Genomic DNA, 11705 nt, shown 5'->3' with positions numbered 1-11705 from the left:
GGGTTTCCTGCCCAACGTGACGTCCACCGCCATTTACCAGCGCGTCTCCACCGCGTCTTTCATCTTCGATCATGAACTCCTTTTCTCTACTGTAAATGATTCCGTCGTATCCATGGCCCGCTCTTCTAGTATCGACTTAGACTCGCCAGATCGGCCGTTTGACAACATCATCAATTTCCGTGATGTCGGCCGAACAATCAACCAGTTCTGTGGTGCACAGTCCGTGTCTTCCTGTATTGTCTTTGATCCCCCTGATCTGGCTACTGACGTCGGAAATAGGATTTTGAAAGAGGGCGTACTCTTTCGCAGTGCCAGGGTAAATTCAAATCCTCCATGTGAAGCGCCGGCGACTTGGCATCGAAGGAACTATGAAAACTGACTGAGATTCCCTTATAGCCCGATGATGCGTCAGAACGAGATACGCGCCGGATGGCGGAAGAGTTTCACATTGCCACCGTGATTGACTTACGATCAACGTAAGCCCGTTTTTTATTTTCTTGTTTTTCTGTACCAGACTAGTGCAGTGCTTACTAACGATACAGAACGGAGCATCAGATGGCAACTCGAAAACGTCGGGCAGAGAATGTGAATGCAGGAGAAAATGCCGAGATTGATTTAACTCGAACACCGGTACCAGTCAATGCAGACGAGCATTTGCTGCAGATTCCAGAGTCTCGGCGGTGCTTGATCAGTTTGACGGGCAAGGGACTAGAGCGCACATTATTATGGAAGCTAGACTGGATGAATTATATGTATGCTCCGTTGCACGTCCTATAGACATCCCAGGCTGATCAAAGAAAACAGAAAAGTACTCACCATGGCAGCGACGGGCTATCGCAACGACGCCGTCCGTCTGGTGGGAGAGCAAGTCATGCAACCGCGAGGATTAACAGGACTCGCGCAAGACACGCTCGACGCTAGTAAAGCGGAGATACGAGCTATTTTTGAACTTCTTGGTCAAGACGAGGCGTATCCAGTTCTGGTGCACTGCACCCAGGGCAAGGATCGTACCGGTCTGATCATTTTAATGATGATGCTGTTGGCAGGCGAGACTGTGTCTCCTGCTGCGATTACTGATGACTATACGCGGTCTGAGCTGGAACTCGTGCCGGAATTTGAAGAGCGCATGCGTGAAATCCGTGCGCTGGGTCTTGGTGAGGAATACACACGCTGTCCACCGGACTTTGTGGAGGCGACGACTGGGTATTTCCAAAAGCATGGGGGCGTCCAGGGTTATTTGAATGGAATTGGCATTGATGCACAGATGCAGGAACACATACGACAGAAGATACTCGCTTAATACTGGGCTCTGGGAGGTTACGGGCGCATCCTGCGGATATATTCTTTCTTTTGTATTGATATGGCACTTATATTATGTAGATATGGATACGATAATGATGAACCCGCTGATACTGATTGAATGCTCCTCTTATGTAGACTGAAGCCGTGATTATTATATACAGTTAAAACATGGCAAAGCAGGTATTTCGTATCCAAGACAAACATGAAAAGAGAACCAAGTGCACGCATAGACAGGTATCAATCCAGAAAATGACCCCAAAAAATCATGACAAACGTGAGAGAATCAGATATCACCCTTATATATGTTATATATTCTAGACGCGCTGACCGCGGTAATAGTGGGCTGAGTCAACGGTCAAAGGCTCTTCCAAAGAGGCCTGCGGCACATCATCATCGGTGTGAGACTGCGACATGGTAGACCGCTTCTCACCCTGAGGCAGGTGTCTCCGAGTGCGGACCGAGGGCAGCAGATCAATGACGAACGAAAGAATATAACCAGTGAAGACGAAGGCAATCACCCATTCAATGATGGCACCGGGGTTCTTCTTCGCACGATCGCTACTCTTCATACAAATACCGAATGCGATGGCAAGGGCAATCTCAATAATCACAAAGCTCAGCTTGATTACAAAGCTGACCATGAGAATGCGGTGCTGGGACCGGTAGAAGAGTCCCATATGTAAATACTCGGCACAGATCAGGATTGCACTGATCAGATATCCCACACTGTATCCTGCGTTAGTCACAACCTCGAATGGCAGCGGACGTCAACTCACATGAACATGACTAGGAATCCATCGTGCAAGTTCGGGTAATCAGCCGTGTCGAAAATAGACAAGAGGATGAGACCAAGAGCACCAGCCACGGCAAAGAAGATAGAGAGGATTGAACAGATCTTGTCAAACCATCCCTTGTTTGGAACCAGTTGGCCTGAGTGTCGCAGCCAGCGCTCCGCCAATAAGGCCAGATCTAGGAAGACGACGGTGATCACACTACCAGTGATGAACAGGGGCTGTGCACCATAGGCACCCACGTCGGAGATGTATCTATCGCAATCATTAGTCCTGAGACATCACATCCATCGAGGGAAATCCATACGCAACGGTCTGACCATCCGTGGAGCCATCGGCATTACGCATACATGGGTAGATGGGTTTGCCATCTCTGACCCATGTCACGAGCATGGCAATCAACATCGCTGGAATGGATATCTGATTAGATCTTGGACGCCACTGTAAAAATAGAAACAACCAACGTACCAACCCACATGCAGGCCGAGATGACCGGAAACACCCAGAATGAGATAATCCACATTTTGGCGGATTTCAATCTGCTCTCCTGATTCCAATACGTCGGAAGAAAAGGCAGGGAGGATATAGGATTTTATTATTCAATGCCGAGGCTCTCGACGCGACAGCAGATGCGGGCCTGCTAGAGCGTATGTGAACTCAAATCTGTGCTGGGTGCCGGAGGTTAGCAGTGATCTCATACATGCCCAAGGTCAGTCGGGGCACTATTTGCGAAGCTGCGCAGAGATATGGGCACCCTTACTCTGATTTATTTTCCAGATCAATGATACTGATACAAGGTGTCTCCAATCTCTCGCATGCCACACGCTCTATGATGATCGACGAGCTTTTTAAGATTTTCGGGACAAGGTGTGGATGTGGCGCACGGGTGCGGAATCCAGGAACGCGAGGAAGAACCTTGATCAGAATGATCGGAAGAGTCCCGGCGAGAAGCTCGGAGAGGAAGAGGAGAAGGGGAGGATTAGGATGGAGTGATTTTCGGCGCCGTTCACAGCAAGGTGCGCGGACTTAAGGAATTAACTTGCATCGACGTCATCGTCTGCCAAGGCATCATCCACTACGTCTTTCACGGATCCATGAATCCGCGCGTAATAGGCCCCACTCGGAGGAAGATCATTATAACTAGTATCTCCATCGAGGCATTGTTCCAGATTGTGGCTGTGGCATCTACATGCACGAAATTCGGTTGACTAGCAGCCTGACGCGATCTACACTGTACAGCATGAAGAATATGGACATGGATCTATTCATTCGGACCCGTTTTCGATCTACCAAACGCCGATAATATAAAACCCTAACCCACAAAAAGAAAAAAAAGAACAGGAACGGAAAAGCGCATTACGAGAGATACTCGGTGTAAGGAGACACAGATTCCTCCACTCAACTGCTTCGACGACCTCGGCCAGCTCTCGCAACAGGACGCCTTTGGAGACCAGGCGGACGCTCCACAACTTTCACGATCTGGACATCGGAATCTTCATCACTTCCTGTTTCTTCCTCGCTGGATTCCTCTGACTCACTCTCCGGAGGAGGAGTATGTTGTGGTTGCGATGGACCTGATTGGCGCCCGTCGACCGACTGTCGATGTTGGGCTTGAATCGGGGACATCCCCGCCACATAGCTCATACGGCTTTGAGGCCCCACACGAAGGTCTGTAGGCAGCTGAGGCTGGAAGGGAGGCTGTTCCACCGCATACGGACTCATTTGCATGGGATTGTAATACGGTGGCGCCCAGTTGGGGTCGTCTGGCAATGGTCGGGCATACATGGAAGGTGGATGCATCGACTGGGGACGGTTGTTGGGAGGTACACGTTCAGTGAACGGAGAGTAGGGCGGTCGGAGCGGGGAGTTGGACTGTTGCGGGCGCAAAGATTGCATCGTCGGGGTGCGTGGACGATTGGTCGAGGATGAACTGGTTGGCCGACCATGGGGACCGGCATTTCGATTCCATCCCGCATCAGGGGCAAAGGGTGGGTAGGCCCCTGGTTGCTCGGGGGGTACAGCGTGACCGTTTCGTCGGGACGATGGCCGTGAATTGCTCACACTCCCTTGTCGACTGCGCGCTGACCTAGTACCACTTGCGCCAGCACTTGCGTTGTCCGTCTGTTGACGCTTGCGCTCCAATGCCGCTAGCTCCCGTTTTGAAAGCCGGACGTTCTTTTTGCCCAGAATTTGGGCCCGGCGAATTCGCTCCAGCGCCGTGTCCACCAGCTGATCCTCTTTGTCTCGCATGGCCAGCTGAACTGCATAAGCCACCGTACTGTCCCCATGTTCATACAGATCGTAGTCCCCTCCATCCAGCACCGACTCTGCCTCGTCAGTCAGATCCTCATACTCCAACCGCCGCCGCGGCACTCGCCCCCCGTATTCCTGCTGCCACGGGTAGCGACCATTTCGTACCAGCTCCCGCCCAAACACATCGTCATCCTCGCTGATAATCTCCTTCACTCGAGTATCTTCCTCCCACTGCGCTCGTCCCCCATTGTGTCTCCCCATTCGTGCCCCCGGTGGTCTTCCCCATCGGGGCATATCGTAAGGAGCTCGCGGCCGACCACCTAGACCGCCTCCTCGGAAAAAGCATTCTCGATCGGTTTGTCCAAGAATGCGGCGTGACCAAAGACAGTCACACCAGTTGCGCCAATGAGCCACAGGACCGTGGAAAAGGGTGAGGCCCAGAGACCCAGGGGCACAGCCACGCACAGAAGCGCAGTGTAGAGCTGGGAAGTGTTGAAGCGACGGAAGCCCAGATCCAGATCGCGGCCACCGAGCTTGCCAATGCCGTAGAGACTGCAGGTGACGAGGATGATGACGAACAGCAGCACGGGGTTGGTCAGCAAGCTGTAGATGCTGAGCATGACGAAGACGACGGCATAATTGCTGGAGAAGTAGGAGAGGTTGTAATTGACACGGCTCTGGACCTCACCGAAGTTGGCAGGCTTGGACAAGCGCTTGACATCTAGGAATTCGGAGATGGGGCGCAAGTTCGCAAAGCGGGTGGTCAGGGACTGGCTGCGGATGTTGTTGAACCGGTCACCAAAGCGCGAAGTGATCGCATCGATAGGGATTTGGATGGCCATTGTGCAGAAAGATTGACGCGAAAACGAGAAGAAGAATGAGGAAAAGTAGGTAAGATAAAGTGACCAGAGTTGAGGAAAGTTGATAAATTTGCGAAGATGCCAAGTCGCACAGGAAGGGGTCAGCAGTGCAGGCAGTTACTTTTCTGCCTTAAAGCCCCCTTTTGATTTGTCCGCTTTGGCTAAGAATAGTATAGGGGCCTTAAGAGAGCCGCAAGTGCAACAGAGAGTGCAACACAGAAAGCGAGAGAGAGAGAAAGAGAGAGAGAGAGTTTTTCTTGATATTTGGGCTGAATTTTGTGCCAAGTCTGTTTTCTGTTTCTGTTTTATTATGACTGTTCGCGGAAACCAGACCAGAATTCACCGCATTGGATCCATCATGGATTGACGCGTATCGAGCCCATCGATCACTTTCTCTCCCTTGACGAGAGTGAAAAGAACGAGAAAAAACATCTGTCAGATCCAGGACGAGGGGAATTATAAATAGACGAGTAGACTTTCCCCTCACTTTGAGTCACTCAAAGTCTCTCTCTCTCTCTTATGCAGTCGATTGGGCCACGTCCAACGTACAGCTGCATTTCCCCACCAGACAGTAGTTCTGGACCTGATTATGATAGATTCATTTGCAGAATAATAATGAGTTCAAATTGAGGGGAAAAAACAAAATTTCAAAAATATTACACATAACTAGCTCCTACAGACAAAATCTCTCTAGTGAAGGGACTGCGTAGTGTACTTGACACGAGCCACCTTTCCCTATTTCAGTGTTTTTGGGGCCACGCAGGGTTGACCGCTCCATCACCTCTCAACCATGAAGCCCGTCATTCTTTCCCTGTTTCTGGTCTTCGTGGGCCTGGTGGCTGCCTTTACCAAGGAAGGTAAATGATCCTACGCTTTGTTCCCCCCGATCGAGTGCTTACCTGGAATTGTTTTGTTAAAACACAGACTATGAGATCTTCCGTCTTCGTGATGAAGTCGCCACGGCCGAAGGGGCCAACGTGACCTTTTACGGTAAGTGATCCTTATTCTTGCCTATAGGCCAATGCTGGCAGCACAAGAAGAATTCCTCTCCTAATGGCGATGGCTTGATTCAGACTTCCTCGGCATTCGTCCAAATGCCAATCACGAACAAATCACCAAGGCTCACCGCCAGAAATCGCGTACTCTCCACCCTGACAAGGTCAAGCGCGCCTTTGTGGCCAATTATGCCACCGACAAGTCCAAGTCCAAGGCCACCCAGCCAGGCGTTCATGTCAACTCCGGCCCCTCCAAGCGCGAGATCGACGCCGCCGTCAAAAATGCCAATGCCCGTTCCGCTCGTTTGAACACCGTGGCCAATATTCTGCGTGGTCCGGGCCGTCAGCGCTATGATCACTTCTTGAAGAATGGCTTCCCTCTGTGGAGAGGTACCGGATACTACTACACTCGCTTCCGTCCCGGTCTTGGTTCCGTGCTGGCTGGTCTGTTCCTGGTGTTTGGTGGTGCCGGCCACTACGGAGCCCTGATCCTGGCCTGGAAACGGCAGCGGGAGTTCGTGGACCGGTACATTCGCCAGGCGCGCCGGGCCGCTTACGGGGATGAGATGGGCATTCGAGGTATCCCTGGTATCGACTCGATTGGTTCGTCTGCCCCGGCTCCTTCTTCTGAGGGCGAGCCGACTGCCATGTCGGTGAACCGTCGCCAGAAGCGAATGATGGATAAGGAGAACCGCAAGGAGAAGAAGAGTGGCCGGGCACCAGCTCGTAGCTCGGGAACCTCCACCCCTACCGAGCAGACTGTGGTCTCGACTGGGGAGCGTAAGCGGGTCCAGGCCGAGAATGGCAAGGTCTTGATTGTGGAGGCGACTGGAAATGTTTTCTTGGAAGAGGTCAATGACGACGGTGAGCGGCAGGAATTCTTGCTGGATGTCGATGAGATCCAGAAGCCTTCCTTCCGAGACACTGCTGTCTGCAAGCTCCCACTGTGGTGCTTCCGTAAGACCGTTGGCCGAGTTATGGGTTCTTCTACTGAGGAGATCATTGAGGAAGCTGATGAGACTGAGGAGGTCGAGGCCAGTGAGACCACGGCGACTACGAATGGCCGGTCCACCCGCCGACGTGGGAAGCGGTCTCAGCGATCATAACTGAGATTCGTTGCGAATATTGTTACTCAGGGCATGATTTGAAGCTCGGCTCATTCTTTATTGGTGTCACAGCTGGCTACCCTCTACTTTAAAAAAAAAGTTGAATAGATGGAGTGTGAATTAATAGAAACTACGCTACGCCGACTTCCTGTAGGAACTTCGTAATTGCTGGGCCTGTTCATGATCCCAGCGATCCAATCTCCACAGTGCAATTTATGCAGGGCTGCCAGTCAGAGTCGACCACAAAGCCCCCCTAGTCCAATGTAAGGAAGTCCAACGGGGCCATTATCCACCGTCGGGTACCGATACTTCACCGACTCCAGCACTTAAAGGGAGAACATGCCCCTCCTAGATTTTTACTCGCATTTTCTCAATCTCAATCCTCAAGTCTTCAATTGTCTTTTCAAGACCTCGATTGCCTTTACAAACAGGAACAATACTGTTCAATGAATTCCAGCGAGCCTCCCAAATACATACAGAATCATCAGAAGGTCAAGTCACAGAGAAAAGGAGATGGAGGCACATAATCGAAAACAAGATGGTAGGAGTATATCATCATAGTCGTTAGAGGGTTCGAGGTCCGTCATGGAAGCGCCCATGCCGCCTAGGCGAACATTTTGGCCAGGCTCATCAGCGAATTGACGCTTTCCGACAATCCCTTGCTCTCCATTCCCCCCATTCCACGGGCCCCAGAGGATCCTCCGAGAGCTCCCATGACTCCATGTGGCAATCGGATGCCAATCATCGCTAACAATTTTGGCAAGACACCGCTCGTGAGAAGGGGGAGGACGACGAGCATGAGCACTTTCATAGGATGCTCGCGGGCGTAGCGGTAGATATCACGGAACAATTTCTTGATCGCGCGGATCATGCGCTGCACAAATCCCTCACGAGGCCGGGCCCGACGTGATGAGGACGAAAAGGTCGAAAAAACCGATGGACTGGAGCGACCTCCTCCACGGCCTAGGCTGAAGATTGACGGCGCCGAGTGTCCTTTATGGTAGGTTGAGTAGCCTGATCTGCGAGACGGTGAGCCCGTGCGTGAGCGTGAGCTTGCGCGTGAGCTCGTGTGTCGGCGTGTGAAGCCATTCGACGAGGCTGAGACTTTAGACGAAGGTCCATCAAACCAACCCATTTCTATGTATTCAGGGGACTGGTGCCACTGATCTTTGGCTCGTGGGCGGAGACCACAGATATCTCTTTATCGGATGGATTGTGGGGAAGTGTAAACAGATCGTTCCACGGTAGGATGAACCCCTCAGGATGAAAGCAATGACGACTTTCTAACGGTTGTTTTTTTTTAAGACGCTTTTGCCTCTTGTGTGGCAATGAGAGTTTTAAGAAAAATTGAGAGAGATGCAGCTCAGCCGCTAGGAGCTGCAGGAGGCGCAATCTGTTCGTCTTGACCCGAGATCGTTGCGTATATCTACTCCACTCACGATCTGCTGTGCAGGTTGAAGAAGGGGAATGTCAATTCAATTGACCAAGCTAGAATGTACGAGATTCAGGGGAGCAAATAACAATCCACAAAAAGTAATGCTAAATCTTCCCCCTGGGAGAAATCCAGGTGGCTGGGAACACACAGCGAATCAACTGTTTAGTCCCTTTTAGTGTGTCAGACACCTCAGGTGTCAGCCGTCGTGTCCATTTCACATGTTGTTGCCTCAGGCCTTGACTACGTCACTGGCGTTTGGCTCTTCGTTCCAACGGATTTAGAATGACAAGTTGGTCTCACATAACCCAGTTTGATCATTTGTATCACTCACATCATCATGTCAAGTAGGTGGCTCTTATTTCTGCTGGAGTTCCCATCAAACTAACTGAACTATCTGCGCTACAGAAAGCCCTGATTACTGTAAGATCGTCTGCCTCTCACAACTTAATATGACTACTTACTTTCCTGACAGACAAGATCCTCGGCGTCTCGCAAGATGCCACACAGCAACAGATCCGTACTGCATACAAAAGGTTCGTGCAAATGCCAACTTGCATAATCCCATCTTCGTCATTCTCTCCAGACCATGCTGACCGAGAAACAGAGAATCACTGAAATGCCACCCCGATCGAGTTCCTGCAGATTCACCCGAACGGCCCGCTCGGACGCGCAAGTTCCAGGAGGTCAACGACGCCTACTTTACGTTGTCAGACCCAGGGCGACGACGGGAATATGACGCTACCCGCGCATACGAGGCCGAGGAGGTTGACGAAGAAGTACCCCAGGGTGGCACCGGTGGATTCCCATGGTCTAGCTTTGGCTTTGGGAATCGCGAGGAGCGTGAAGAGCGTGACTCCAATCAGTTTGGTTCAGTATTTGAAGAGATGCTGCGCGAAGAGGGACTGGCCGAAGACGGAGAGGGTGGTCAAAGGTCGCGTCCTACGTCACGGTTTTGGGCCGTGGTCGGTGGTGTGAGTGGTGGTGCTCTCGGGTTCATCGTGGGCAACTTCGCTGGGGGGCTGGCTGGTGCTGTCGCGGGTAACCGCTTGGGCGCAGTCCGCGACGCCAAGGGCAAAAGTGTCTATGAGGTTTTCCTGGACCTTCCACAGCCAAACCGTACGCAACTCTTGAGCGAACTCGCTGCGAAAATGTTCCAATCTGCCATGGGACATTGAAAGGAATCATGACTTCTGGAACTTGGTTTCGTCTGTGATTGGGATTTGGCGTTGTTATTCAAGGTCTCCTGTTAGGGGCCAGGTGGGAAATAGGTGGGACATTGAGGTGCTCAGAAATCCGTTATGCGACATGAATAATTTTAGCATCTAGGAGCTAGATGAAGTACATAGATGTTTAATACAAGATATAATCCAAGGACGTGATCTGCTGACTTGCAGTAGTTCCAAGCTTGCCGCATAATCTCTTATCGAATATGCAGATCCCCTGCCAAGTCATAGTGACACTATCTATAGATCCACAAGTGTTGTACTGTACCAAACCATGCCATCTCGACAGAATGCCGATATCAGAATATTGAAAATATTGAAAATCACAATAGTCCCATATTTTCGGTTTGGACCGGCTTTGGAAATCGTCAATCCCCGTGCTCACCGCTTGCGGTCAAGGAAGAGCCGCTTCGTCGACGGTACATTATCGCCACGGTCTCGTGTTTCTTTTTCTTACTCCAATCTCATCAGATTTCTGTCTGAGTATTTCTGTGCAAGGATGACTACCGCCGCCAGTGTTTTTCCTCCGTTGGAGGCCCGTCCGCTCAAAGACACCATTGTTTTGTTTGATGTCGACGAGACTCTAACAAAGGCCAGACGAGTACCGAAAAACCCTCCTTGTTAGATTAGATTGTATTATGTGCTAACATGCTGTCCTTCTTAGACTGTCACTCCAGAAATGCTTGAGCTGCTCTCGCGCCTCCGACACAAGTGCGCAATTGGTTACGTCTGTACTTTCTTCCTTCAATTCCTACCCTCACCATCCTAACATCGTCTAGGTTGGCGGTTCAAATTTCATTAAACAGCAGGAACAGCTAGGCTCGTCCACTGTCGATGTTACTACTCTTTTTGATTTCTGTTTCCCCGAGAACGGGCTAGTTGCCTACCGCTTGGGCAAGCCGCTCTCCAGCAACAGCTTTATTCAATGGCTCGGGGAGGAGAAATACCAGGCGCTGGCAGACTTCTGCCTGGGCTACATTTCTAGGGTGAAGCTTCCCAAGAAGCGTGGTACTTTTATTGAGTTCCGAAATGGTATGATCAATGTCAGCCCTATTGGACGTAATGCCAGCGTCGAGGAACGAGACGAGTTTGAGGCGTGAGTTTATGCCTTCCTTGAGAGCCCTCACTCCACCAGGCGCTTGTGAATTATCTGACTGGACAATTGGAGTAGGTATGACAAGATTCACAACATTCGGAAGGATTTGGTGGAAGCCCTGAAGAAGCAGTTCCCGGACTATGGCCTCACGTAAGTCTCCAACACTTGGAAACCAATAACTACCCATCGTGAATTGCTTAACCAATCTGTGCGAAACACAGCTTCTCCATTGGTGGCCAGATCTCTTTCGATGTTTTCCCTACTGGCTGGGATAAGACTTACTGCCTGCAGCATGTTGCAGCTGAGAAGGATATCACTGGAACCGATTACAAGAACATTCACTTCTTCGGCGACAAGTGCTTTGTGGGAGGCAATGACTATGAGATTTACTCTGATCCCCGGACCATTGGTCACTCAGTCGAGGGCCCTGATGATACCATGAAGCAACTGAAGGAGATCTTTGATCTTTAAACTGACCCGCTGGGGAGGGAACCGATCTTTGCAATAGCGTATGCATATGGACTTGATGTTATCTTTAATGGATTTGGTGCTCTGGAGTCTCATTCGAATAATATCTAATTGAAGAAACCATGGATGTTCTGATTTGTATTGATCTAGAGTTTCCCGAGAATATGCGGGGCCCA

The 11705-nt window shown here is 50.8% G+C and overlaps 9 protein-coding genes across 9 annotated transcripts; 5 read left to right on the top strand and 4 right to left on the bottom strand.

Moving 5' to 3' along the window:
• Window positions 1–112: 112 nt before the first annotated feature.
• Window positions 113–777, top strand: N7484_003793 (uncharacterized protein; the record flags this gene model as incomplete). The annotated part of the gene is made up of 3 exons (XM_057114213.1): window positions 113–316; window positions 397–476; window positions 543–777. The coding sequence occupies 3 exons, from the start codon at window positions 113–115 to the stop codon at window positions 775–777; spliced, it is 519 nt and encodes a 172-aa protein (XP_056974353.1).
• A 40-nt stretch (window positions 778–817) lies between these two features.
• Window positions 818–1300, top strand: N7484_003792 (uncharacterized protein; the record flags this gene model as incomplete). The annotated part of the gene is made up of 1 exon (XM_057114212.1): window positions 818–1300. One exon carries the CDS (start codon window positions 818–820, stop codon window positions 1298–1300), a length of 483 nt encoding a protein of 160 aa, XP_056974352.1.
• A 316-nt stretch (window positions 1301–1616) lies between these two features.
• On the bottom strand, window positions 1617–2616 carry N7484_003791 (Frag1/DRAM/Sfk1 family protein; the record flags this gene model as incomplete). Its single annotated transcript, XM_057114211.1, has 4 exons — window positions 1617–2028; window positions 2079–2348; window positions 2401–2500; window positions 2562–2616. The coding sequence occupies 4 exons, from the start codon at window positions 2614–2616 to the stop codon at window positions 1617–1619; spliced, it is 837 nt and encodes a 278-aa protein (XP_056974351.1).
• An 875-nt stretch (window positions 2617–3491) lies between these two features.
• N7484_003790 (uncharacterized protein) lies at window positions 3492–4640 on the bottom strand (the record flags this gene model as incomplete). The annotated part of the gene is made up of 1 exon (XM_057114210.1): window positions 3492–4640. One exon carries the CDS (start codon window positions 4638–4640, stop codon window positions 3492–3494), a length of 1149 nt encoding a protein of 382 aa, XP_056974350.1.
• A 26-nt stretch (window positions 4641–4666) lies between these two features.
• On the bottom strand, window positions 4667–5188 carry N7484_003789 (putative COPII vesicles protein Yip3; the record flags this gene model as incomplete). Its single annotated transcript, XM_057114209.1, has 1 exon — window positions 4667–5188. One exon carries the CDS (start codon window positions 5186–5188, stop codon window positions 4667–4669), a length of 522 nt encoding a protein of 173 aa, XP_056974349.1.
• Window positions 5189–5996: 808 nt separating this feature from the next.
• On the top strand, window positions 5997–7307 carry N7484_003788 (uncharacterized protein; the record flags this gene model as incomplete). Its single annotated transcript, XM_057114208.1, has 3 exons — window positions 5997–6063; window positions 6131–6196; window positions 6280–7307. The coding sequence occupies 3 exons, from the start codon at window positions 5997–5999 to the stop codon at window positions 7305–7307; spliced, it is 1161 nt and encodes a 386-aa protein (XP_056974348.1).
• A 604-nt stretch (window positions 7308–7911) lies between these two features.
• On the bottom strand, window positions 7912–8442 carry N7484_003787 (uncharacterized protein; the record flags this gene model as incomplete). The annotated part of the gene is made up of 1 exon (XM_057114207.1): window positions 7912–8442. The coding sequence occupies one exon, from the start codon at window positions 8440–8442 to the stop codon at window positions 7912–7914; it is 531 nt and encodes a 176-aa protein (XP_056974347.1).
• A 637-nt stretch (window positions 8443–9079) lies between these two features.
• Window positions 9080–9917, top strand: N7484_003786 (putative DnaJ chaperone (Caj1); the record flags this gene model as incomplete). Its single annotated transcript, XM_057114206.1, has 4 exons — window positions 9080–9086; window positions 9148–9162; window positions 9215–9275; window positions 9347–9917. The coding sequence occupies 4 exons, from the start codon at window positions 9080–9082 to the stop codon at window positions 9915–9917; spliced, it is 654 nt and encodes a 217-aa protein (XP_056974346.1).
• Window positions 9918–10464: 547 nt separating this feature from the next.
• On the top strand, window positions 10465–11532 carry sec53 (phosphomannomutase SEC53; the record flags this gene model as incomplete). The annotated part of the gene is made up of 5 exons (XM_057114205.1): window positions 10465–10566; window positions 10630–10692; window positions 10745–11061; window positions 11137–11211; window positions 11283–11532. 5 exons carry the CDS (start codon window positions 10465–10467, stop codon window positions 11530–11532), a joined length of 807 nt encoding a protein of 268 aa, XP_056974345.1.
• Window positions 11533–11705: the final 173 nt, after the last annotated feature.

The sequence above is a fragment of the Penicillium longicatenatum genome (genome assembly GCF_028827895.1).
Source record: "Penicillium longicatenatum strain IBT 33135 chromosome Unknown contig_2_segment0_segment0, whole genome shotgun sequence".
Taxonomy (NCBI): domain Eukaryota; kingdom Fungi; phylum Ascomycota; class Eurotiomycetes; order Eurotiales; family Aspergillaceae; genus Penicillium; species Penicillium longicatenatum.
The sequence above is the reverse complement of the archived record's forward strand: the minus strand, read 5'-3'. Positions and strand labels throughout refer to the sequence as shown.